The sequence below is a fragment of the Musca autumnalis genome, unplaced genomic scaffold, assembly GCF_047663935.1.
Source record: "Musca autumnalis isolate F117 unplaced genomic scaffold, ASM4766393v1 scaffold_1, whole genome shotgun sequence".
Lineage (NCBI taxonomy): Eukaryota > Metazoa > Arthropoda > Insecta > Diptera > Muscidae > Musca > Musca autumnalis.
Window position 1 is genome coordinate 208,693,715 of NW_027411644.1, and position 26,202 is coordinate 208,719,916.

A 26,202-nucleotide genomic window follows, 5' to 3' on the forward strand; every position below is an offset into this window, starting at 1 on the left:
ACTTCCAGACTTAGATGAGGTTCCAATATGGACTCAATCGGTCCACTCCTTCGGGTACCTCCCACACAAAATTTCGGAAAAGTTCAGTTTGGAGCGCAAGATAACTCTCGAACGGATCTGCGAATTAGGTCTAAAATTTGGCCTTCATAATATTTTGTGCAAACTTAGTTTAAGTTCGAAAATAAGCCATATCGGTCCACTCCTTCAGGTACCTCCCCCACAAAAGCTAAAAAATGTTCGGAAAAATTGTGCGCACTATAACTCTTGATGGGAGTGACCGATTTAGTCCATACTTTACACATCCTAATATATCTACCAGATATAGATCAGGTTCGAATATGGACTATATTTGCCCACTCCTTCGGGTACCTCCCACACAAAATTTTGGATAAATTCACTTTGAGAGCTGCTCTCGAATCACTTTGATTTTTGTTGAAGCAACTTGCATTCGCTGCCTCAATTACGGCAGTAAAAGTTTTTTCAGGGGCAAGTCCATACTTCTTGAGAAAACAGCCAGAAAGTTTTAAAAACCTCATATGGCACCATATGTAGTGGCTGGAAAGCTCGAAGCGAATACTGCGTTCGTCCACACTTTGCATATTATAATATTTCTTCCAATATTAGATAAAATTCGAAGATGGTGCTTATAGGTCCACTCCTTCCGGTACATTCCCCACAAAAGTTCGAAAATATTCGCTAAAATATGTAGTAGGCGCGATATCTCATAGATGTAGCAATCGATTTGATCCAAACTTTGGATCTGTAAATATTGTCGAAACTTAGTTTATGTTCAAATTTGGGCTCTATCTGTGGAACCACCCACACAAATGCTTAAAATTTTTGTGTGGTTAAGGGTCTGTTCGAGGATCCTTTGGACATTTTCATCGATATTATGTTTTTCGTAGGCTAGTGTGATAAAAAAGCTCTATCTATCGATATCCCCGCAAATTTTTGAGCTTTAATCCTATCCATACTTTTGTCGGTTCACACGCCCAAAATTTTGAAAACTCCCCTGAATACATAAGTTTTTTTAGGGAAAAAATATTTCAATCCACACAGGTTGAGGGTATATCTCTGGCGGCAATGCCGACTGATACTTTTTTACTTGTTCTCATCTATGAACATTGTAGTTTCAGAAACTGCAAAAACTTCCCAGGTGTAAGCTCCTTCCATTTAAAGTTGGTTGAAGAGCACCGTGTGTGTCTTCTATCTCATCTTAAGGCGTCTTCTATGCTATACAAGACCTCTTGGATGGCCTTTTTGATTTAACCTGAGTATTGATTAAATCATATATGAATTTGTTTTTTACCTGTAACAGGAAAAATTTCATTTTCCAAAACAGTGCAGCTGATCAGTACCAAAGAGCACCAAAAAATAAAAACTGAAAAAGAACAGTCTGCAGACATTGCACAAATTGAAGCTCATTATAAGAAACATTGGCTGTATATAAATGACATTGATATAAATTGATTACAAAATCAAGATTTTTGTCATTCAGTCAGTAAAAGAAACAAACTTCAGCAACAATTTGCACAAAATTAGTGCAAGAAGAAACAAAGTCCCAAGTATAAGTGACCAAGATAATTATTGTTGTAATTGTAATTTGTTGCGAAGCAGCAAAAAAAACCTTCACCCAATTGAAAAGCTAAAAAAAACTGACTGAGTGAAAATTCCGGCTAGGTCTTTGTTTCTTTTTTAGTTGAAATTATTACTGTTGTATTATAATAAGAATTAAATTCATTGCATATTACAAAAATGCAAAAGACAAAACAAATGATTATAATTAATTCCCAACACCATACTTTGTTCAAAAGTTGAAGAGACCTTAACATTGAACAACACAATACACTTTGTGTCTTAATTATTTGCATTTGTTTATCGTTCTTCGTCTAATACAAAACAATATCCACACTTGAATAGAAAAAAAGAGAAGCCAATAAAAGTGGGAATATTTATGAACAATTTGGAATTAATTTTGTATTAAATTTAAAAGCCTTCAAAAATCTAAATTTGTCAACCTAATGAACTTGTTTTTATTCTGCATTGGTGTGGATTTGTTGTTGTTGTTTTTGGCCACACATATTGTTAACCAAATATATCTGGAATTTAATTGTGTATCTGACCAACTTGTTGTCTATGGGCTAGCACAAAAATAGAATGGGATCAAATCAAAAAAATTACTAGATTCAAATTTGTTTCTTTTTTAAATTAAAATATTGTGTCACTGGGGTTTTTGCAAAATCTTGGCAAAATAATAACAAGTTTTGAAGATGAAACCCCTCCAAGTGAGGTTGTATGAGAAATAAGCATAACCAGTAATGGTTCTTAATGTTTGGCAAGTGGTTAAGATCAGAGATTTAGAAAAAGAGCGTAACTTACTTAGATGGCCTTCTACACACGCAGAAAAATATATGTTAGAAATATGTTTGGATCCAAACAAATATTTGTTTGGGACTGATTGCAAGTAAATATATGTTTGCTGCAAAATATGTTTGGGACATATGTTAGGTTAGGTTAGGGGATGTGCAGTCACTAATTGTGACTGCGTCACTCGGAGACCTTTCGGTCCATTGTGATCATAGAGCTACAGGAAAAAAGGGAGGGTAGGGGAAAAAATAAAAAGAGAAAGTTGTTAGCGCAGTGAAAGAACGAGTAGATTACAAGAATGTTTAAGAGTGGAGTAATAGTTTTAGAGTAGGAGAAAAAATTTATTTTTAATGGTAGGCAGAATAGTTGAATTTATTTACGCGTTCAGGTTGCGCTGTCCCAGCCACTTCAGATTTTTGATGATGTTGTAGATCACAGCAGGCTCCACAGTTGAGTAGAAAGTTAGACACGGTGGGAAGTGAGCACCTACTAACCTATGCCGTCTACCAGCCATTGCTGGACAACGACACAAGATGTGCTCGATCGTCTCTAACATCCTCAGTAACATCCTCATCCCATTTGTTGGTATGGGCCCTGATGTAGCAGTGTCCAGTAATGACTCCCGTCGTTACTCTAACTTCAGCTTTACTCAGGTTCAGCAGAGAGTTCGTTCTTTTGACTGACAGAGACGGCCATATGGATCTTGCCACAATGCACCTAGGTTCATTATGCCACAATTCACTGGCTCTTTCGTCAGAGAACGTTTTAAAATTTTGAAAGAAATGACAAATGGGTGGTTTGATAGAGTCAGCGATAGCTAGGTCTGTGGACTGCGATCCTCGCCTAGCTAATTCGTCTGCTCTTTCATTACCCAGATAGTCGCGGTGTCCTGGTACCCAGCATAGCCGGAAGCCGTTAGTTAGCGCTCCCAAGGCTGATCTACACTTAAGGACGACATCGGATTTGATGTTGCAGGATTTGATGGCTTTAAGAGCCGCTTGGCTATCCACAAAGATAGTCACCGGTTCAAAGATTTCTGCATCCAAACTTTTTATCAATTCCGCTGCCTTCCAAATCGCGAAGATTTCAGCCTGGAAGACACTACAGTTGCTGTCTAGCCTGTAGGTGTACTCAAGAGATAGCCTTTCACAGTAGACGCCAGCCCCGGTACCTTCCACCATCTTGGAGCCGTCTGTATAGAAAGCCAGACCGTCCAGAGGGGGTTACTGCGGTTCCAGTCATCTCTACTAGGTATAACGACGTCTATATCGTCAAATCTCAGGACTGGTGATATATAGTCACTCAGTTTTCCGCGTTGGTTCACATTTATGCCTGATTCATTCAGGATACAACCATGCCCATAGGCACAACTGCGCCAGAGATCCTGTTCATGCAGCCGTACGGCACTGCGAGTTGCCTGACACTTGATGCTGAGACTCAGCGGTTTTAAGTTCAGCATTGCGTTCGGAGCAGCCTGTGGTGTGCTCCTTGTGGCTCCAGTTATGAGGATCGAGGCTGCCCTTTGTACCTTGTCGAGCCTACCCGATGTCGATTTTTGGCGCAGTGAGTGCCACCAAACAAGAGAACCATAGGATAAAATGGGTCTAACCACGGTGTTATACAACCAGTGTATAATCGATGGGCTTAGGCCCCAACTTTTCCCAATGGAATTCTTGCATGAATAAAGTGCAGTCAATCCTTTCTTCGCCCTTTCCTCAGCATTCCTGTTCCATCGCAATTGACAGTCCAGGATAGTGCCGAGGTACTTTGCCTCGGGCGAGAGCTGAAGCTGCACTCCATCCAGTGTTGGTGGTACAAATACGGGACATATGTTAGAGAGGCGTTTTTTCCTCGGTGCAGAAACCGAACTAAGAATAGATTTCTATTTGTTACTTTTCTTTTCCAATCGTGTTTATTGATCTCGTCTTCCACTTATTGACTCTATCGAAGCCTTGGCCGTATTTATTTGCCTTTGGAGCTCTTCATCGCTCATTCTCATGGCAAGGCCTAACCAACGAAATCGTTGTTGCAATCGATACGTTTAACTATACCGATGTCATCATGGTTTATGCGACGTCGATATTCACCGTCAAAGCAGATTGGCCCGTATATCATTGGAAGAAATTTTCTCTCAAACACACCAAGCACTACTGCCTTATTTGCTTGCCCAAGTAAAGTGTGATTTTGGTTTTACGAGATGTGGCTTTGTTATATGCCCTCAGCCTTTAGGCTAAAGAGTATATATGGGGATTTCTGAGTGAAATCGGACACTTTTCCAAAATGAGGTTTTTGATTTCCTTTATTTTTTGTTGTGGTGATGCTGCTCATCAGCAAAACATTTGAGAATATTATCAGATTTTTTGACTAACGGTTCCAGAGATAGCGCGTCTTGAAGAAGTCGAATTCTGTAAAAACTATATGCATAGAAATACTCATAACTTCTTTAATATCTGTCCAATTTGAAAAAAATTCTTTTTTTTTTTTGTATTTTTTGTTGTTTTATCTGCACAGTTGGCTTGGATGCAATTTTCACGAATTAATATTTAAAATATTTAAATTAAATAATAAAAATAATAACAATGATTGTACTATTCGATTTTCTTGAAATTTTTTTGTATTAAACTACGATTAATTACAAAAATGTTAGGTTTTATTTCGGAAATCGAATGATTACTATTTTTTCCTAATTTTTTAAAATTTGTCAATACAGTTTTTCTTTTATACCACACGGTGCTCCGGAATCAAATTTAAATGGAAGGTGCTTACACCTGGGAAGTTTTTGCGGATTCTGAAACTACAATGTTCATAGATGAGAAAAATCAAAAAATAAAAAAAATCGCCGGAGCGTTTTTCAAAAAAATCGCGATTCAAGTTGACATTTTTAGGGGTTGTTTAGGTTTTCACGATTTTGCTTAGAAACCGCAAGCCCCATCATAATCAGACTGAAGAAAATGTTGTAGCTATGAAAATTTTCTACAAGATTGACCTTTACGGTATTTTCGTAGGTTTTACCATTATTGAGATATTGAAGTTCAAATTGGGACAATGCACTGACTGTATTGCCCCCCCTTATAAAACAATGTCATGAAGGGTGCGCCTTAACTAACTTTTAATGAAAACCGCTTACACAGGGGAAGTTTTTGTGAATTCTGAAACAGCAATGTTTATTGATGAGAAAAATTGAAAAACAAGAAATAAATCGCTGTAGGGATTTTTAAATAAATCGCGGTAAAAATTCACATTTTTAGGTGTATTTTAGGTTTTTTGCTTGGAAAGCGCAAGTCCAATCGAAATGGAGCTAAAGAAAATGTTGTAGCTGTGAAAATTCTCTGCAGGATTGACGTTTATGATTTGTTCTCAGGCTGTACCATTTTTGAGATAAAGAAGTTCTGTTTACATTTTTAGGTTTTTTTGTTAGGGTTTCGCTTGAATAAGGCAAGTCTTATCGGCATGGGGCCTGAGAAAATCTTATAGCTGTGAAAATTCTCTACCAGACTGGCTTATGTATTTTTTCCTAGGTTGTACCATTTTTTAAATATATAAGTTTAAGTTGGGAAACTGTAGTCATGACATTGTTTTATAAGGAGACGATACAGAATTGAATTGAATTTGAATTGTCCCAATTTCCACTTCTATATCTCAAAAGTTGTAAAACCTACGAAAATATCATTAAGGTCAGTCTTGTAGAGAATTTTGATAGCTACAACATTTTCTTTATTCCCATTTTGATAGGACTTGCGGTTTTCAAGAAAAATCGCAAAAACCTAAACAACCCATAAAAATGTCAACTTGAATCGCGATTTATTTAAAAAGCGCTCCGGCGAATTTTTTTTGTTTTTTGATTTTTCTCATCTATAAACATTGTAGTTTCAGAATCCGCAAAAACTTACCAGGTGTAAGCACCTTCCATTTAAATTTGATTCAAGAGCACCGTGACCGGTGTGAAACATTTGTTATTTTACCAAAAAAAAAAAAAAAAAAAACAATAAATTTGTAAAAAAAATATTTTTTATTGTTTTATTTAGGAAATTATCTGAACATCGTCATGTTTCGATTTTGAAAATGGTTCAGCAATTATTATGCCAGCCGAACAATAAACTAACTAAAAATTGATGATCAAATAACAACAGCTCGGGACTTGTATGAATGGGCACCCGAGCCGAATAATCAAATGTTTCAAACTAGTATAAAAGAAAAATTGTATTGACAAATTTTAAAAAAAAAAAAATAAGAAAAACTAGTAATCATTCGAAACCTATTACCAAGTGGAACTTAAAATTTTTACAATTAATCGTAGTTTAATACAAACAAATTTGAAGGAAATCGAAGATGATTTTAAATCTCGAAAATTGCATCCAAGCCCTCTGTGCAAAATTTTGTCCATTTTTTATTACATAGCTGATAAAATATCAAAAAATGCAAAAAAAATTATTCAAATTGGACCAATATTAAAGAAGTTATGAGTATTTATTATTTGATACTTAATTTTTTTAATTATTTTTTTTTTTATATTTAACTTTTTAGTAAATACATTTTTTTGAACACCGAGAATAAAATTATAGGCTAAAAATGTAGATAAAAACTTTAAAATGCCTGAAATCGTGTGGTACCGTTATATAAAGGCTATACCAAAACCTGGACTTATGTCCATAATTTTTGGTGGAGAAGTTTCTGTACCATTGAGAACTCCTAATGCCAAGTTAAAGAGAATTCTGCCTAAAAATGAAGATAAAATCCTCAAAACACTTGAAATCAGGTGGTACCGCTATATGGGGGCTAAACCAAAACCTGGACCTATGTCAACAATTTTTAGTGGAGAAATTTCTGTACCACTGGGGACTTCAAATGCCAAGTTACAGCCAATTGTGCCTAAAAATGAAGATAAAATCCTTAAAACTCTTGAAATCGGGTTGTACAGCTATATGGGGGCTATACCAAAACCTGGACCTATGCCCACAATTTTTTTTTGGGGAAGTTTCAGTACCAATGGGGAGTCCCACTGCCAAGTTACAGCCAATTCGGGCTAAAAATGAAGATAAAATCCTTAAAACACTTGAAATCGTGTGGTACCGCTATATGGGGGCTATACTAAAACCTGTGCCTATGTCAACAATTTTTAGTGGTGAAGCTTTTGTACCACTGGGGACACCAAATGCCAAGTTACAGCCAATTCTGCCTAAAAATGAAGACAAAATCCTCATAATACTTGAAATCTCGTGGTACCACTATATGGGGGCTATAGGAAAAATTGGCCCCGTATTTATGTATTATCATCTGAAAAGTGTGCAAAGTTTCAGTTCGATTGGTTAACTGCAACTGCGTTAAAAATGAGTTACTAGATTTGAACTAAATCGAGTGGTACCGCTATATGGGGGCTATAGGAAAAAATGGACCCATGTTGGATTTGCTTTCATATTCATGTATTGTCATCCAAATCTAAAAAGTGTGTAAAGTTTCAGTTCGATTGGTCAACTGCAACTGTATGGATAATGAGTTACCAGATTTGAAAAGCAACCTAACCTAACATAAATAAAACACTGTAAAATGGACCAATATTGGTTTTGATTTCATATTCATGTATTGTCATCTAAATCTGAAAAGTGTGCAAAGTTTCTGTTCGATTGGTCGGTCAACTGCAACTGTGTTAAAAATGAGTTACCAGATTTGAACTATACGGACACCAAAGCAAGTTAAATAAAACACTGTAAAAAGCAAGTTAAATAAAACACCGTAAAACACACTGTAAAAAGTGTTAAAAAGTTTCCAATTTCGATTTAGCCATGTCCGTCCTCAGGGCACCTCCCTCACAAATGTCAACATTTTTGTTTAATTGCAGTTTAAGACCAGTCCGATGATCCTTTGTAGATTTTTACCGAATGTATATCTTGTGGTCCTGTTTACAGCGATACGAGTACTGTATGTTTCGTCAATGCTTCCTGAAACTCTAAATAATACCGAATAGAATAATATTGAAAGGAATAACTCCCAAAATAAGATCCACTTACAAAATGGACTATGCCGGTCCATTTCTTCAGGTGTCTCGTCCGCAACACATTTGAGCCTGGGGAAAAGGATTTTGGTTGTGTGGCCGGTATCTGTCCATAGCTACAAATTTCAATTCACACACGCTTAGGGTATATCTACATATGTCGTCAAACCCGACTGAAACTTTTTTAATTGTATGAGGTATCAGTTATCTATTTCAGCATGCGGCTATTTGCGTACATATATTGTGTCTTTTCTTTTAACTTTTGCATCTTAGAACAGTTTCCACCAGGACAAAAAAATATCACTTGAATGTCTGTCTCTTTGTCTGAAACCTTGTTTGGTACTAAACTGTTTTGAGAGAGTTTTTCCTATTTTCTTTCGTACCGGATTGACCCGGAACCGCACAACATCAGCGTTCCGGCCAGCGGCTGCCAACTCAATGTACATGTGTACATGTCATCTTACATAGCCGAATGAGCTTTGCGGGAATAGCGGAATCAGACATGGTTTGGAATACCATTGAACATATAGGGTGGTCGAAGTATCGCTAGAAGACCTTTAAGGTATATTCGATGTACAGAAGAACCCATAAGATGTCTTCTAAATATTGAAGATTAAGAGATTTTTCAATGAATAAAAGACCCAAAATAGTTTTCCCATAAGGGATCTTCTACGCACAGAAGACCATAAAAAATCAGAATGTACAGAAGACCCTAAAGAGGTGTTATATGCACAGAAGTACCTAAATAGGTGTCGGGGCGAATGAATACCGCTCCCAATTATGCATTCCGCCATAGGGACAAACCTCAATAGAGGATTGAAAAGGAGGTGACGACTCCGTGGTTTCCCCATCCTAACACTTAAACAAGGAAGAAAATGAAATCCTGCCGAAAGGCATCAATATCTGGCCATGACGATCTTGATTATGGCATTACTATATTACTGGATTTTGGAACCAGAGTATGTTGGGATAGAACCTTACAAAAATTGTTTTTAGGAAAAAATTTACAGAAGACCCTTAAGAAGTCTTCTATGTGTAGAAGACCTATAAGAGGACTTCTATGCATAGAGAAGTGTTAATAAGTTTCTATGGATAGAAGACGCTTAAGAGGTAGTCTACTTACAGAAGACCCTTAAGAGGTTTTCTATATACAGAAGACTCTTTAGAAGTCTTCTATGTTTAGAAACCCTTAATAAGTCTTCTATGCATAGAAGCCACTTAATAGGTTTTCTACGTGACCCTTAGCAGGTCTTCTATGTACATAAAACCCTTAAGGGGTGCCTATGTTCAGAAGACCCTTAACAGGTCTTCTATGTGCAGTTCTATGTATAGAAGACCCTTAAGAGGTTTTCTATGTACAGAGGACTCTTAGGAGGTCTTCTATGTATTGAAGACCCTAAGAGGTTTTCTATGTACAGGGGACTTTTACGAGGTCTTCTATGTATAGAAGACCCTTTAGAGGTCTTCTATATATAGAATACCTCTAATATATCTTCTATATATAGACGGCCATTAAGATGCACACAAGACCCCAAAAAGGTCTTCTATCTATAGAAAACCCTTAAGATATCATCTATGAATATAACACCCCTAAAAGGTCTTCATATCTCATAAAAATTACATTTGTAGGCTGTTTTGTATAGTATGTGTTTTTTGTTGTTGTTGTGACAACTCTAATATTGCAAATTAAATTGGCTTTTGTTTACATTCTTTTGGGTCACACTGTATAAATATTGCAAAGTCCAAACATAGCACAAATTTGTATTGTATTTGCATTGATTTGTATTTGTTGTTGTTGGTGTTTACAACTTAAGACCCTATCATGGCTTCAGTTTGTTGTTTGCTGTTATAGTTGTTGTTTTTTTAAGTTTTCGCATTTTTATTATTGTTTGCATGGAATATTTTTTTATTGTCTTTCGATTGAGTTATTGTTGATTTTGTTTGATTTTTTGGTCATCAACAGTTTATTGTTAGTTTGTTACTTCTTTTTATACCCTCCACCATAGTATGGAGGGTATATTAAGTTTGTTTTTCCGTTTGTAACGCATTGAAATACTCATTTGCGACCCTATAAAGTATATATATTCTTGATCAGGGTAAAATTCTAAGTCGATCTGAGCACGTCCGTCCGTCCGTCCGTCCGTCCGTCTGTGGTAATCACTCTAGCATCCACAAAAATGGAGATATGACGCTGAAATTTTGGGAAAATGCGTCTTTTGTTTGCAGGCAGGTCAAGTTCGATGATGGGCTATATCGGTCCACGTTTTGGTATAGCCCCCATATAACGGTACCCCCCGATTTACGGTATTTTGACGTTTTTAGCTACATTTTCAGACCGATTTGGCTATAATTTGACATTTAGGGTTCTTAAGTATCAATAAACATATATAACAAAACTTGTGGACATAGGTCCACTTTTTGGTATAGCCCCCATATAACGGTACCCCCCGATTTGCGGTATTTTGACGTTTTTAGCTACATTTTTTGGCCGATTTAGCTATAATTTGACATTTAGGGTTCTTAAGCATTAATAAACTTATATATTAGAAGTTGTGGACATAGGTCCACGTTTTGGTATAGCCCCCATATAACGGTACCCCCCGATTTGCGGTATTTTGACGTTTTTAGCTACATTTTCAGACCGATGTAGCTATAATTTGACATTTAGGGTTCTTAAGTGTCAATAAACTTATATAACAAAACTTGTGGACATAGGTCCACGTTTTGGTATAGCCCCCATATAACGGTACCCCCCGATTTGCGGTATTTTGACGTTTTTAGCAACATTTTTAGACCGATTTAGCTATAATTTAACATTTAGGGTCCTTAAGTATCAAAAAAAATATATGACAAAATGTGTGTACATAAGTCCATGGTTTGGTATAGCCCCCATATAACGGTACCCCCCGATATACGGTATTTTGACGTTTTTAGCTACATTATCAGACCGATGTAGCTATAATTTGACATTTAGGGTTCTTAAGTGGTAATAAACTTATATAATAAAAGTTGAGGACATAGGTCCACGTTTTGGTATAGCCCCCATATAACGGTACCCCCCGATTTGCGGTATTTTGACGTTTTTAGCTACGTTTTCAGACCGATGTAGCTATAATTTGACATTTAGGGTTCTTAAATGTCAATAAACTTATATAACAAAAGTTGTGGACATAGGTCCAAGTTTTGGTATAGCCCCCATATAACGCTACCCCCCGATTTGCGGTATTTTGACGTTTTTAGCTACATTTTCAGACCGATATAGCTATAATTTGACATTTAAGGTTCTTAAGTGTAACTAAATTTATATAACAAAAGTTGTGGACCTAGGTCCACGTGTTGGTATAGCCCCCATATAACGGTACCCCCGATTTACGACATTTTGACGTTTTTATCTACATTTTCAGACCGATTTAGCTATCAATTGACATTTAGGGTTCTTAAATGTCAATAAACTTATATAACTAGTGGACATATGTCCATGTTTTGGAATAGCCCCCATACAACGTTATCGCCCGATTTCAGGTATTTTGAGAATTTTACCAACAAGTTTTAACCGAATTATCTGTAATTTCAACATTTGACATTTGAAATTCTTAGTGGTCACCATACCTCTCCACCAAAAATTGTCAAGAAAGCCCCCATATAACGGTACCTCCCGATTTTCAGTAATTTGATGATTTTAGCTACAATATTAAACCAAACTAGCAGTAATTTGACATTTGAAGTTCTTAGTGGTCACAACACCTCTCCATCAAAAATAGGTCCATGTTCGGATATAGCTCCCATGTAACGGTACCTCCCAATTTTCAGTAATTTGGCCATTTTAGCTACAATTTTTAACAGAACTAACTGTAATTTGACATTTGAAGGTTGTAGTGGTCACCACGCATCTGCATCAACAATTTTAAACATAGCCCCAATATAACGATACTTCCCGATTTTCGGTACAAAACAAACAAAACAAACCTCCCGATTTTCCGTACCTTAGCTTTAGTTTTGGACGAACTTTCTGTAATTTGAAATTTGAAAGTCAACGAAAATTCTGCAACAGAAATTGTTCATTTAAGTTCATATTTTCGTATAGCCCAGATACCTCCGAACTAGCTGTTAATGACATTTGAAGTCAAGTTATGTACCGATTTTCGATATTTTGAGGATTCTAGCTAAATTTTTTAACCGAATTAGGAGTTATTTGACATTAAAGGCTCCCATCAAAAACTCTCAACATAGACCCATGTTTTATTATAACCCCTATATAACAGTACCTCCCAATTTCTAGCCCACCAAAATTGTCAACAGTTAGATATAGGCACCATAAAAAAGGGGCCTCCCGGATGAAGCATTTTATGTACATTATCTGACATTTTAACGTACTCACTTAAAGTTGGGAACAGGAATGAATATTTTATGGTGGAGGGTATGAAAAGTTCGGCCCGGCCGAACTTAATGCTTTTTTACTTGTTCTTTTTAGCTGCAAATTTTATGTTTGTATATTGTGTGTGTGCGTGTTTTTTTTTGGTTAGGGGCTTTGGCACTTCCTCATTTTTGGCTTTATTTGTATTTTCTGTTATCCACAACTTGAACTTGAAAAATATTTCGGTTTTTTTGCTGTCTTTCTTTGGCGTAACTGAAGGTTTTTTTTAGGCTACCTGTTGTCTGTCGTTGAGTTGTTAGCGGATAGTTTTATGAAACCAGTTCCTACTTCGAACGCTACACAAAGATGTTTTTGTTGACTGGGACTATAAAAAAGTCTTAAGGCGTTCGTTATGTTTCCATTGTATGCGGATGTATTCGTCTTTCGAGTGTATTATGTGAGAAAGAGAGGGTGTGTATTAACCGGAATTGTTGTATGAAAAATAAAAGTGAAAAACAGGAGCGTGGTAAACAATTATTTAAAAAATCCAGGTCTGGTGGCCTGTTGGAAAAAATTGAAAAAATTCTTAAATAAATTCTATGTTTGATGGCAGAAGATCATTGAAAAAATTCTTTAAAAAAATCAATATTTGTTGGTCTGATAGTCGCTGGAAAAATTATTTAAAAAATCCACATTTGTTGGTCTGACGGTCGTTGAAAAGTTAATCTTAAAAAAACCACGTTTGTTGGTCTGATGGTCGTTGTATAGTTAATCTTTAAAAAATCCACGTTTGGTGGTCTTAGGGTCGTTGAAAAAATTCTTTAAAAAATCCACGTTTCGAGGTGAGAGGGTCGTTGAAAAAATTCTTTAACAAATCCACGTTTCGAGGTAAGAGGGTCGTTGAAAAAATTCTTTAAAAAATCCACGTTTCGATGTGAGAGGGTCGTTGAAAAAATTCTTTAAAAAATCCACGTTTCAAAGTAAGAGGGTCGTTGAAAAAATTCTTTAAAAAATCCACGTTTCGAGGTAAGAGGGTCGTTGAAAAAATTCTTTAAAAAATCCACGTTTCGAGGTAAGAGGGTCGTTGAAAAAATTCTTTAAAAAACCCACGTTTCGAGGTAAGAGGGTCGTTGAAAAAATTCTTTAAAAAATCCACGTTTCAAAGTAAGAGGGTCGTTGAAAAAATTCTTTAAAAAATCCACGTTTCGAGGTAAGAGGGTCGTTGAAAAAATTCTTTAAAAAATCCACGTTTGTTAATGATGGTCATTGAAAAATTCTTTAAAAAATCCACGTTTGTTAATGATGGTCATTGAAAAATTCTTTAAAAAATCCACGTTTGATAATGATGGTCGTTGAAAAAATTCTTTAAAAAATCCACGTTTGTTAATGATGGTCGTTGACAAAAATACTTTAAAAAATCCACATTTGTTGGTTTGATGGTCGTTAAAAAAATTCTTTAAAAAATCCACGTTTCGTGGTCTGGTGATCGTTGAAGAAAAATCTTTAAAAAAATCCAAGTTTGTTGGTCTGATGGTAGTTGAAAAAATTCTTAAAAAAAACGTTCGTTAATGTGATGGTCGTTGAACAAAAATTCTTAAAAAATCCACGTTTGTGGGTCTGATAGTCTTTGAAAAAAATTCATTAAAAAATCCAAGTTTGTGGGTCTGATAGTCTTTGAAAAAAATTCATTAAAAAATCCACGTTTGTGGGTCTGATAGTCTTTGAAAAAAATCTTTAAAAAATCCACGTTTCGAGGTAAGAAAAAATTCTTTAAAAAATCCACGTTTCGAGGTAAGAAAAAATTCTTTAAAAAATCCACGTTTCGAGGTGAGAGGGTCGTTGAAAAAATTCTTTAAAAAATCCACGTTTCGAGGTAAGAGGGTCGTTGAAAAAATTCTTTAAAAAATCCACGTTTCGATGTGAGAGGGTCGTTGAAGAAATTCTTTAAAAAATCCACGTTTCGAGGTAAGAGGGTCGTTGAAAAAATTCTTTAAAAAATCCACGTTTCGAGGTAAGAGGGTCGTTGAAAAATTCTTTAAAAAATCCACGTTTCGAGGTAAGAGGGTCGTTGAAAAAATTCTTTAAAAAATCCACGTTTCGAGGTAAGAGGGTCGTTGAAAAAATTCTTTAAAAAACCCACGTTTCGAGGTAAGAGGGTCGTTGAAAAAATTCTTTAAAAAATCCACGTTTCGAGGTAAGAGGGTCGTTGAAAAAATTCTTTAAAAAATCCACGTTTCGAGGTAAGAGGGTCGTTGAAAAAATTCTTTAAAAAATCCACGTTTGTTAATGATGGTCATTGAAAAATTCTTTAAAAAATCCACGTTTGTTAATGATGGTCGTTGACAAAAATACTTTAAAAAATCCAAATTTGTTGGTTTGATGGTCGTTAAAAAAATTCTTTAAAAAATCCACGTTTGTTAATGATGGTCGTTGACAAAAATTCTTTAAAAAATCCACATTTGTTGGTTTGATGGTCGTTAAAAAAATTCTTTAAAAAATCCACGTTTCGTGGTCTGGTGATCGTTGAAGAAAAATCTTTAAAAAAATCCAAGTTTGTTGGTCTGATGGTAGTTGAAAAAATTCTTAAAAAAACGTTCGTTAATGTGATGGTCGTTGAACAAAAATTCTTAAAAAATCCACGTTTGTGGGTCTGATAGTCTTTGAAAAAAATTCATTAAAAAATCCAAGTTTGTGGGTCTGATAGTCTTTGAAAAAAATTCATTAAAAAATCCACGTTTGTGGGTCTGATAGTCTTTGAAAAAAATCTTTAAAAAATCCACGTTTCGAGGTAAGAAAAAATTCTTTAAAAAATCCACGTTTCGAGGTAAGAAAAAATTCTTTAAAAAATCCACGTTTCGAGGTAAGAAAAAATTCTTTAAAAAATCCACGTTTCGAGGTAAGAAAAAATTCTTTAAAAAATCCACGTTTCGAGGTAAGAAAAAATTCTTTAAAAAATCCACGTTTCGAGGTAAGAAAAAATTCTTTAAAAAATCCACGTTTCGAGGTAAGAAAAAATTCTTTAAAAAATCCACGTTTCGAGGTAAGAAAAAATTCTTTAAAAAATCCACGTTTCGAGGTAAGAAAAAATTCTTTAAAAAATCCACGTTTCGAGGTAAGAAAAAATTCTTTAAAAAATCCACGTTTCGAGGTAAGAAAAAATTCTTTAAAAAATCCACGTTTCGAGGTAAGAAAAAATTCTTTAAAAAATCCACGTTTCGAGGTAAGAGGGTCGTTGAAAAAATTCTTTAAAAAATCCACGTTTCGAGGTAAGAGGGTCGTTGAAAAAATTCTTTAAAAAATCCACGTTTCGAGGTAAGAGGGTCGTTGAAAAAATTCTTTAAAAAATCCACGTTTCGAGGTAAGCGGGTCGTTGAAAAAATTCTTTAAAAAATTCACGTTTCGAGGTAAGCGGGTCGTTGAAAAAATTCTTTAAAAAATCCACGTTTCGAGGTAAGAGGGTCGTTGAAAAAATTCTTTATAAAATCCACGTTTCGAGGTAAGAGGGTCGTTGAAAAAATTCTTCAAAAAATCCACGTTTCGAGGTAAGATGGTCGTTGAAAAAATTCTTTAAAAAATCCACGTTTCGAGGTAAGAGGGTCGTTGAAAAAATTCTTTAAAAAATCCACGTTTCGAGGTAAGAGGGTCGTTGAAAAAATTCTTTAAAAAATCCACGTTTCGAGGTAAGAGGGACGTTGAAAAAATTCTTTAAAAAATCCACGTTTCGAGGTAAGAGGGTCGTTGAAAAAATTCTTTAAAAAATCCACGTTTCGAGGTAAGAGGGTCGTTGAAAAAATTCTTTAAAAAATCCACGTTTCGAGGTAAGAGGGTCGTTGAAAAAATTCTTTAAAAAATCCACGTTTCGTGGTCTGATGATCGTTGAAGAAAAATCTTTAAAAAAATCCAAGTTTGTTGGTCTGATGGTACTTGAAAAAATTCTTAAAAAAAACATTCTTTAATCTGATGGTCGTTGAAAAAAAAATTCTTAAAAAATCAACGTTTGTGGGCCTGATAGTCTTTGAAAAAAATTCATTAAAAAATCCACGTTTGTCGGTCTGATAGTCTTTGAAAAAAATTCTTTAAAAAAATCCACGCTTCTTGGTCTGATGGTCGTTGAAAAAAATTCTTTAAAAAATCCAAGTTGGTTGGTCTGATGGTCTTTCAAAAAAAATTCTTTAAAAAATCCAAGTTGGTTTGTCTGATGGTCTTTCAAAAAAAATTCTTCAAAAAATCCAGGTTCGTTTGTCTGATGGTCGTTGAAAAAAATTCTTTAAAAATCCACATTTTTTGGTCTGATGGTCCTTGAAAAAATTCTTTAAAAAGATCCACGTTTGTTGATGATGGTCGTTGAAAAAATTCTTTAAAAATCCACGTTTGTTGATGATGGTCGTTGAAAAATTCTTTAAAAAATCCACGTTTGTTGATGATAGTCGTTGAAAAAATTCTTTAAAAAATCCACGTTTGTTGATGATGGTCGTTGAAAAAAATCTTTAAAAAATACAGGTTTGTTGGTCTGATGGTCGTTGAAAAAAATTCTTTAAAAATCCACATTTGTTGGTCTGATGGTCGTTGAAAAAATCCTTGAAAATCCAAGTTTGGTGGTTTGATGGTCGTTGAAAAAAAATTCTTTAAAAAATCCACGTTTGTTGGTCTGATGGTCGTTGAAAGGGTTATCTTTAAAAAAATCCAAGTTTGTTGGTCTGGTATTCGTTTAAAAAAAATCTTTAAAATATCCTCGTTTGGCGGTCTGATTGGAAATTTTCTTTGTGGTTGTTGAAAAGATATTCTTTAATAACTAATAATGTTAACTCTTTTTCCTCTACAAAACAATTTTAAACTTTTTCCATTCCCTTCTCCTTTTAATCTTTTGTCCTTTAATTTTTTTAACGACGTCACTGTTTATAAACGAGTTTCTTGACCTTTATTGTTATCGTTTATGTTGCATATGAATGAGTTTTTTTTCGTTTTGTTTAAACCGGCAAAATGTTTAGTGTTTACATATTAAATGCTTTAATTGCTAATCAAAGTATTTGAAATGTTTTTCTCTAATTTTACTTACTATTTCGTCGGATAAGATAAGGCCTCTGTTCTTGATCGTTGTAATTCAAAACTTCTTGATTTTCTACATCTCGTCGACTACCACCACCAGGTCTCGCAGCTGCCGATGTCGCCGCCAAATCCAATTCATAATTGTGATTATAGGCACTGCCCCACTGTTCGCCGAAATCTTCTTCCTCCAGTGTTAGCAAATGATCCAATATCTGGACGCCACGTTCGAGTGGTGCATGAAATTTATTTATTAAATTTGTTATCTTCAGATTGAGGCCGTTTTCTGATTCCGTAGAATCAGAATCTGTATAAAATGTACTGGCCCAATAAAATAAATGTCTACCCAAATGACTGCTGAAATGATTGGCAAAAGCTTCGATCATCTTTCTTTGTTGCAAGCTGGTAAAATGTGTGGCCACTTCATCATCGATCCGAGGAGGGTTTTTTTGTGTTGCTGTCAACTGGCCTTTGTGATGGTAATTTTAATAAAGGTGGGGGAATTCTGAAATAAAAATTAGAGAAAAAGAAAAATTAGCATTATTTCAATTAATAAACAAAAAAATGGGTTTCAATTTGGTATTATTTTTAATATTTAAAAAATAGCGCAATCTGTCTGAGAAATCTTAATCATAAGACCGTATAGTCATCAATTAGGTACACAGTGAAAACGGTGCCGTGATATAACTCCCATAGAACATAGCTCACAAATCTATTTTAAAAGCTATGTCCAAATTTGATTTCGGAAATTATTCTCAAAAATTTTTGCGGACATATATATGGTAAAATTCAAATTTCCTTTACAATTCCATCGAGAAAAAAATTAAAAAAATGTTGACAAGCACATTCACGATTTTTGTTACATGGGTTAAGAAAAAAATCGTGGTTTCAAATATGTTCGCGTTCACAAAATTGGATGCTGCGCCCAAAAGTTATGGGGGGTTTTATTCCCTTATAAAGAAAAAATATTTAAAAATTCCCTTTGTGTTGCAATACCAAAATTTATATATAAATCGGTAACAACATTTAATATCTATCCGTAGACGCCTAAATATTAGCTAAATTTATTTTCATTTTCGCGGAAAATCAAAAAATAATGAAGGAATCTTGGAGTAAATTTTATTTATTCTTTCTCAGAGTCCATAAAAATCTCTAAAAAATAAATTAAAAATACGTACAGAATCTTGACAATGTCCAGAAAAATGTGAGACCAAAATTTTATTGATTAGGATTTTAAATTGCATATTGCAGCTACAACAAAAGACAAAAGTTTATTGTTGGAACATTATTTCAAGAATATATTTTTTGGTTTAATACGAAAAATTTGAGAAAATTTTTTGGAGTTATTCTACTATTTCGCTAAATTTCCTAACAAAATCTGAATTATTTTGTTAAAACCTCTTCAAGGAAAATAGTTTATCATCGTGAAAGTATATTTGCATAGTGTGATAAGCAAAAGAATTAGGAAATAAAGAGTGATATTGATATTACAATCAAAGAAAAAACATAAAAGTTAAAAACCGTATAACGCGCGAAATAGTTTAAATCAGTTGAGGCGCATGTGCTTTTCGCATAGAGCGAGTGCATCTCTGTCAATATGTTTGCATTTTTCCATGTTTCATTTAACCGCAAAAGTGTGCCATCAGTTGCATCTTACTACACCAAAATGCTTCATGTGGGTAAAAATAACGCGATGTTCATATGATTATAAGGCGCATCCGATTTCAGTGACCGCCTGTTAAAAATACGTCAATAAGACAAATTTTATACAGATTCGTCAAGAACCGCGGATGTGCTACCTGATTCTATTTTTGGTTAAATACGAATACTACTCCCGAATCTCTGAAATTCATGACACCCCTTTTTGACAAATATTATAATCGTGCATAAAGGATTCCATTTATGTAAAAAAATTTAAGGGCAATCGCGGTTAAGTATGCGGATTAGTCAAAATAAAATTTTGCTTATTTTCCTATTTTCAGGGTATCTATATCAGCGGTTTTAGTGGATGGATTCGATCGCGGTAGGGCTCATTGAATCCGGCGCGGAAAAAAACTAAAATCACGCGGGGTTCAAGGGTACCTGAGTCATAGTTGTAAATTTTGAAGCCAAAAAAATAGGTTTTTAAAGAAAAATTACGCACCAAAAATTCGACTTTGGACTCCTATTACTAGGGAGCTGTGGGGAGCACACTCATGAGATATACATCAAACGACGTGGAATCACGAGTTCTACAATCCAATAAATAGATTAGGTCATTATCAGGTTGCGCCCTCCAATTATAAGAAAAATTCAAAAAACCCCGATTTCAAAACTTCAAAATGTCAGCATCGATTTAAGAGGGATGCACTGTATATATCGAGAAGTCACACATTAGCATCATGTTGCCCAAGGGGTATTCTTCAATCCTTTCTTTGAGCTCAGGTCTGAATTTTCCCTCGTTTGACCAGAAATCAAGAAAAAACACAAAAAAGCTTGCTAACTTCAACACATTTTTACCCATTTTTTTATATTACCACCAACGCAGCTTCCACGAAAATTATTTGTTATGGTCCATATTATAAGATCGTGGCTAAAACACTTCAGTTCATGTAAACATATTCATATTTTATAAAATATATTAACAGTTCGCGACTTATTAAATGGTGAACCTCAACTTCAACGATTGTAAAACATTTTTGAATATTACCATATGTATGTCTTTTTTGTCAATTTTAATAATTTTGTTTTCAAATTAAAATTTAACTTAGGTTAATGTGTCAAAGAAGAAATATGCCTGTGGGGATAATCATGGGAGATTATATATTGCTTCCGATAATCTTTTGTTTTGTACTTCATGACTGATTTTTGTTTTTAACGTTTTCCTAAAAACAAATACTGTTGTGCTTGCCCCTGTGTTTTACTTTCACTTTGTACGCCTATAGCTTCAGTTTTGTGGCAGGAAGTTTTCTCGCAATTTTCCTTGCATGAGTGCCACTATTGGAACAAAGATACGATGTACATCTTACTTTTTTAGTTGGCCCTCTACAGAACATTTGTGCTCTAAGCCGAACTAAGAATATATATCCACCCTTTTGTTTTTCCCCATCAGACCACCAACCACGGATTTTTTAAAGATTAACTTTTCAACGACCATCAAACCACCAAACGTGGATTTTTTAAAGATTAACTTTTCAACGACAAACAGACCACCAAACGTGGATTTTTAAAGATTAACATTTCAACGACCATCAGACCACCAAACGTCGATTTTTTAAAGAATAACTTTTCAACGATAATTACCCCACCAAACGTGGATTTTTAAAAGAATTTTTTTCAATGACCATCAGACCACCAAACTTGGATTTTTAAAATAATTTTTTTCAATGACCTCAGACCACCAAACTTGGATTTTTTGAAGATTTTCTTTTTTCAACGACCATCAGGCCACCCACCAAACATGGATTTTTTAAAGAATTTTTTAAACGACCATCAGACCACCAAACGTGGATTTTTTAAAGAATTATTTTTCAACGACCATCAGACCACCAAACGTGGATTTTTTAAAGAATTATTTTTCAACGACCATCAGACCAACCAACGTGGATTTTTAAAGAATTATTTTTCAACGACCATCAGACCAACAAACGTGGATTTTTTTAAGAACTATTTTTCAACGACCATCAGACCAACAAACGTGGATTTTTTAAAGAATTATTTTTCAACGACCATCAGACCAACAAACGTGGATTTTTTAAAGAATTATTTTTCAACGACCATCAGACCAACAAACGTGGATTTTTTAAAGAATTATTTTTCAACGACCATCAGACCAACAAACGTGGATTTTTTAAAGAATTATTTTTCAACGACCATCAGACCAACAAACGTGTATTTTTTTAAGAATTATTCTTCAACGACCATCAGACCAACAAACGTGGATTTTTTAAAGAATTATTTTTCAACGACCATCAGACCAACAAACGTGGATTTTTTAAAGAATTATTTTTCAACGACCATCAGACCAACAAACGTGGATTTTTTAAAGAATTATTTTTCAACGACCATCAGACCAACAAACGTGGATTTTTTAAAGAATTATTTTTCAACGACCATCAGACCAACAAACGTGGATTTTTTAAAGAATTATTTTTCAACGACCATCAGACCAACAAACGTGGATTTTTTAAAGAATTATTTTTCAACGACCATCAGGCCACCAAACGTGGACATTTTTTAAGAATTTTTCCAACGACCATCATCAGTCCACTAAACGTGGATTTTTTAAATAATTATTTTCCAACGACCATCATCAGTCCACTAAACGTGGATTTTTTAAATAATTATTTTCCAACGACCATCATCAGTCCACTAAACGTGGATTTTTTAAATAATTATTTTCCAACGACCATCATCAGTCCACTAAACGTGGATTTTTTAAATAATTATTTTCCAACGACCATCATCAGTCCACTAAACGTGGATTTTTTAAATAATTATTTTCCAACGACCATCATCAGTCCACTAAACGTGGATTTTTTAAATAATTATTTTCCAACGACCATCATCAGTCCACTAAACGTGGATTTTTTAAATAATTATTTTTCAACGACCATCAGACCAACAAACGTGGATTTTTTAAAGAATTATTTTTCAACGACCATCAGACCAACAAACGTGGATTTTTTAAAAAATTATTTTTCAACGACCATCAGACCAACAAACGTGGATTTTTTAAAGAATTATTTTTAAACGACCATCAGACCAACAAACGTGGATTTTTTAAAGAATTATTTTTAAACGACCATCAGACCAACAAACGTGGATTTTTTAAAGAATTATTTTTAAACGACCATCAGACCAACAAACGTGGATTTTTTAAAGAATTATTTTTAAACGACCATCAGACCAACAAACGTGGATTTTTTAAAGAATTGTTTTTAAACGACCATCAGACCAACAAACGTGGATTTTTTAAAGAATTATTTTTAAACGACCATCAGACCAACAAACGTGGACTTTTTAAAGAATTATTTTTAAACGACCATCAGACCAACAAACGTGGATTTTTTAAAGAATTATTTTTAAACGACCATCAGACCAACAAACGTGGACTTTTTAAAGAATTATTTTTAAAAGGCCATCAGACCAACAAACGTGGATTTTTTAAAGAATTATTTTTAAACGACCATCAGACCAACAAACGTGGATTTTTTAAAGAATTATTTTTAAACGACCATCAGACCAACAAACGTGGATTTTTTAAAGAATTATTTTTAAACGACCATCAGACCAACAAACGTGGATTTTTTAAAGAATTGTTTTTAAACGACCATCAGACCAACAAACGTGGATTTTTTAAAGAATTATTTTTAAACGACCATCAGACCAACAAACGTGGACTTTTTAAAGAATTATTTTTAAACGACCATCAGACCAACAAACGTGGATTTTTTAAAGAATTATTTTTAAACGACCATCAGACCAACAAACGTGGATTTTTTAAAGAATTGTTTTTAAACGACCATCAGACCAACAAACGTGGATTTTTTAAAGAATTATTTTTAAACGACCATCAGACCAACAAACGTGGACTTTTTAAAGAATTATTTTTAAACGACCATCAGACCAACAAACGTGGATTTTTTAAAGAATTATTTTTAAACGACCATCAGACCAACAAACGTGGACTTTTTAAAGAATTATTTTTAAAAGGCCATCAGACCAACAAACGTGGATTTTTTAAAGAATTATTTTTAAACGACCATCAGACCAACAAACGTGGATTTTTTAAAGAATTATTTTTAAACGACCATCAGACCAACAAACGTGGATTTTTTAAAGAATTATTTTTAAACGACCATCAGACCAACAAACGTGGATTTTTTAAAGAATTATTTTTAAACGACCATCAGACCAACAAACGTGGATTTTTTAAAGAATTATTTTTAAACGACCATCAGACCAACAAACGTGGATTTTTTAAAGAATTATTTTTAAACGACCATCAGACCAACAAACGTGGATTTTTTAAAGAATTGTTTTTAAACGACCATCAGACCAACAAACGTGGATTTTTTAAAGAATTATTTTTAAACGACCATCAGACCAACAAACGTGGATTTTTTAAAGAATTATTTTTAAACGACCATCAGACCAACAAACGTGGATTTTTTAAAGAATTAGTTTTAAACGACCATCAGACCAACAAACGTGGATTTTTTAAAGAATTATTTTTAAACGACCATCAGACCAACAAACGTGGATTTTTTAAAGAATTATTTTTAAACGACCATCAGACCAACAAACGTGGATTTTTTAAAGAATTGTTTTTAAACGACCATCAGACCAACAAACGTGGATTTTTTAAAGAATTATTTTTAAACGACCATCAGACCAACAAACGTGGATTTTTTAAAGAATTATTTTTAAACGACCATCAGACCAACAAACGTGGACTTTTTAAAGAATTATTTTTAAAAGGCCATCAGACCAACAAACGTGGATTTTTTAAAGAATTATTTTTAAACGACCATCAGACCAACAAACGTGGATTTTTTAAAGAATTATTTTTAAACGACCATCAGACCAACAAACGTGGATTTTTTAAAGAATTATTTTTAAACGACCATCAGACCAACAAACGTGGATTTTTTAAAGAATTATTTTTAAACGACCATCAGACCAACAAACGTGGATTTTTTAAAGAATTATTTTTAAACGACCATCAGACCAACAAACGTGGATTTTTTAAAGAATTATTTTTAAACGACCATCAGACCAACAAACGTGGATTTTTTAAAGAATTATTTTTAAACGACCATCAGACCAACAAACGTGGATTTTTTAAAGAATTATTTTTAAACGACCATCAGACCAACAAACGTGGATTTTTTAAAGAATTATTTTTAAACGACCATCAGACCAACAAACGTGGATTTTTTAAAGAATTATTTTTAAACGACCATCAGACCAACAAACGTGGATTTTTTAAAGAATTATTTTTAAACGACCATCAGACCAACAAACGTGGATTTTTTAAAGAATTATTTTTAAACGACCATCAGACCAACAAACGTGGATTTTTTAAAGAATTATTTTTTAAAGATTAACTTTTCAACGACCACCAAACGTGGATTTTTTAAAGATTAACTTTTCAGTGACCACCAAACGTGGATTTTTTAAAGATTAACTTTTCAACGACCACCAAACGTTGATTTTTTAAAGATAAATTTTTCAGTGACCACCAAACGTGGATTTTTTAAAGATTAACTTTTCAGTGACCACCAAACGTGGATTTTTTAAAGATTAACTTTTCAGTGACCACCAAACGTGGATTTTTTAAAGATTAACTTTTCAACGACCACCAAACGTGGATTTTTTAAAGATTAACTTTTCAACGACCACCAAACGTGGATTTTTTAAAGATTAACTTTTCAACGACCACCAAACGTGGATTTTTTAAAGATTAACTTTTCAACGACCACCAAACGTGGGTTTTTTAAAGACAATCAGACCACCAAACTTGGATTTTTTAACGATTTTTAAAAGAATTTTTTTTTTTTTAACGACCATCAGACCAACAAACGTGGATTTTTTTAAAGAATTTTTTCCAACGACCATCAGACCACCAAACGTGGACTTTTTCAAAGAATTTTTTCCAACGACCATCAGACCACCAAACGTGGACTTTTTTAAAGCATTTTTCCAACGACAAAAGTTCATACAATTTCGCTAAAATGGTGCTCTCGATAACTCTCCTTTCATTTGTAAAAACTTGTATTCGCTGCCCCAATAACGATGGTACAAGTTTATTTCAGGGGCAAGTCCATATTTCCAGAGCAAATGTCCCGAAAACAATAAACAGCCCTGTTGCACCATGTGTAGTGGCTGGATTGCCCTATAACTCTCGAACGGATCAGCCGATTCGGTCCAAAATTTGGCATTCGTACTATTTTGTCCGAATTTAGTCTAAGTTCGAAGATCGGCAAAAGTTTAAAACTTTTCGCACGATAACTCTTGAAGGCAGTGGCCGATTTTGTCAATACTTTACAGATTGTAAAAATTCTACCAGACATAAATATGGTTCGAATATGGACTTTATCCTTCGGGTACTTCCAACTTAATGAGAAAATGGTCTGAAAGCTGTAGAAGACCTTATGGCACCACGTGTAGTGGCTGGAGCGCACGATAACTCTCGAACGGATCAGCCGATTCGGACTTCCAACAGTGCAACATTATTGTTTAAGTGCTGATTAGGGTCTGTTCGAAGAAAATCATACCGATGCTACTCCTTGTGGTCCTGTTTACAGCGATATTATGTTTTTCGTGGGCAAGTCCATGCTTCCTGACATAGTGGTCCAAAACCTCTTAAGTTATACGATGACCAACTGAAGTGACTCGAGGGCGTATGGAACAACTGAAATGACTGATGGCCAACTGAAATGGAACAGCATGGAACAATGTTTCG

At 34.3% G+C, this 26,202-nt stretch overlaps 2 protein-coding genes across 3 annotated transcripts in view; one reads left to right on the forward strand and one right to left on the reverse strand.

Moving 5' to 3' along the window:
• The window catches only part of Brf (Brf RNA polymerase III subunit), a 168,098-nt gene that overhangs the window by 50,815 nt on the left and 91,081 nt on the right, over positions 1-26,202 (forward strand). The gene's annotated exons all lie outside the window — the stretch shown is intronic.
• lute (BTB/POZ domain containing protein 3 lute) overlaps positions 1-26,202 on the reverse strand; it is a 95,994-nt gene that overhangs the window by 35,912 nt on the left and 33,880 nt on the right. For both annotated transcript variants that reach the window (XM_073960015.1, XM_073960014.1), the window contains exon 2: positions 17,767-18,258. In XM_073960015.1, the coding sequence (XP_073816116.1) occupies positions 17,767-18,139 (373 nt within the window). In that variant the 5' untranslated portion in view covers positions 18,140-18,258. The remainder of the gene's footprint in view (positions 1-17,766; positions 18,259-26,202) is intronic.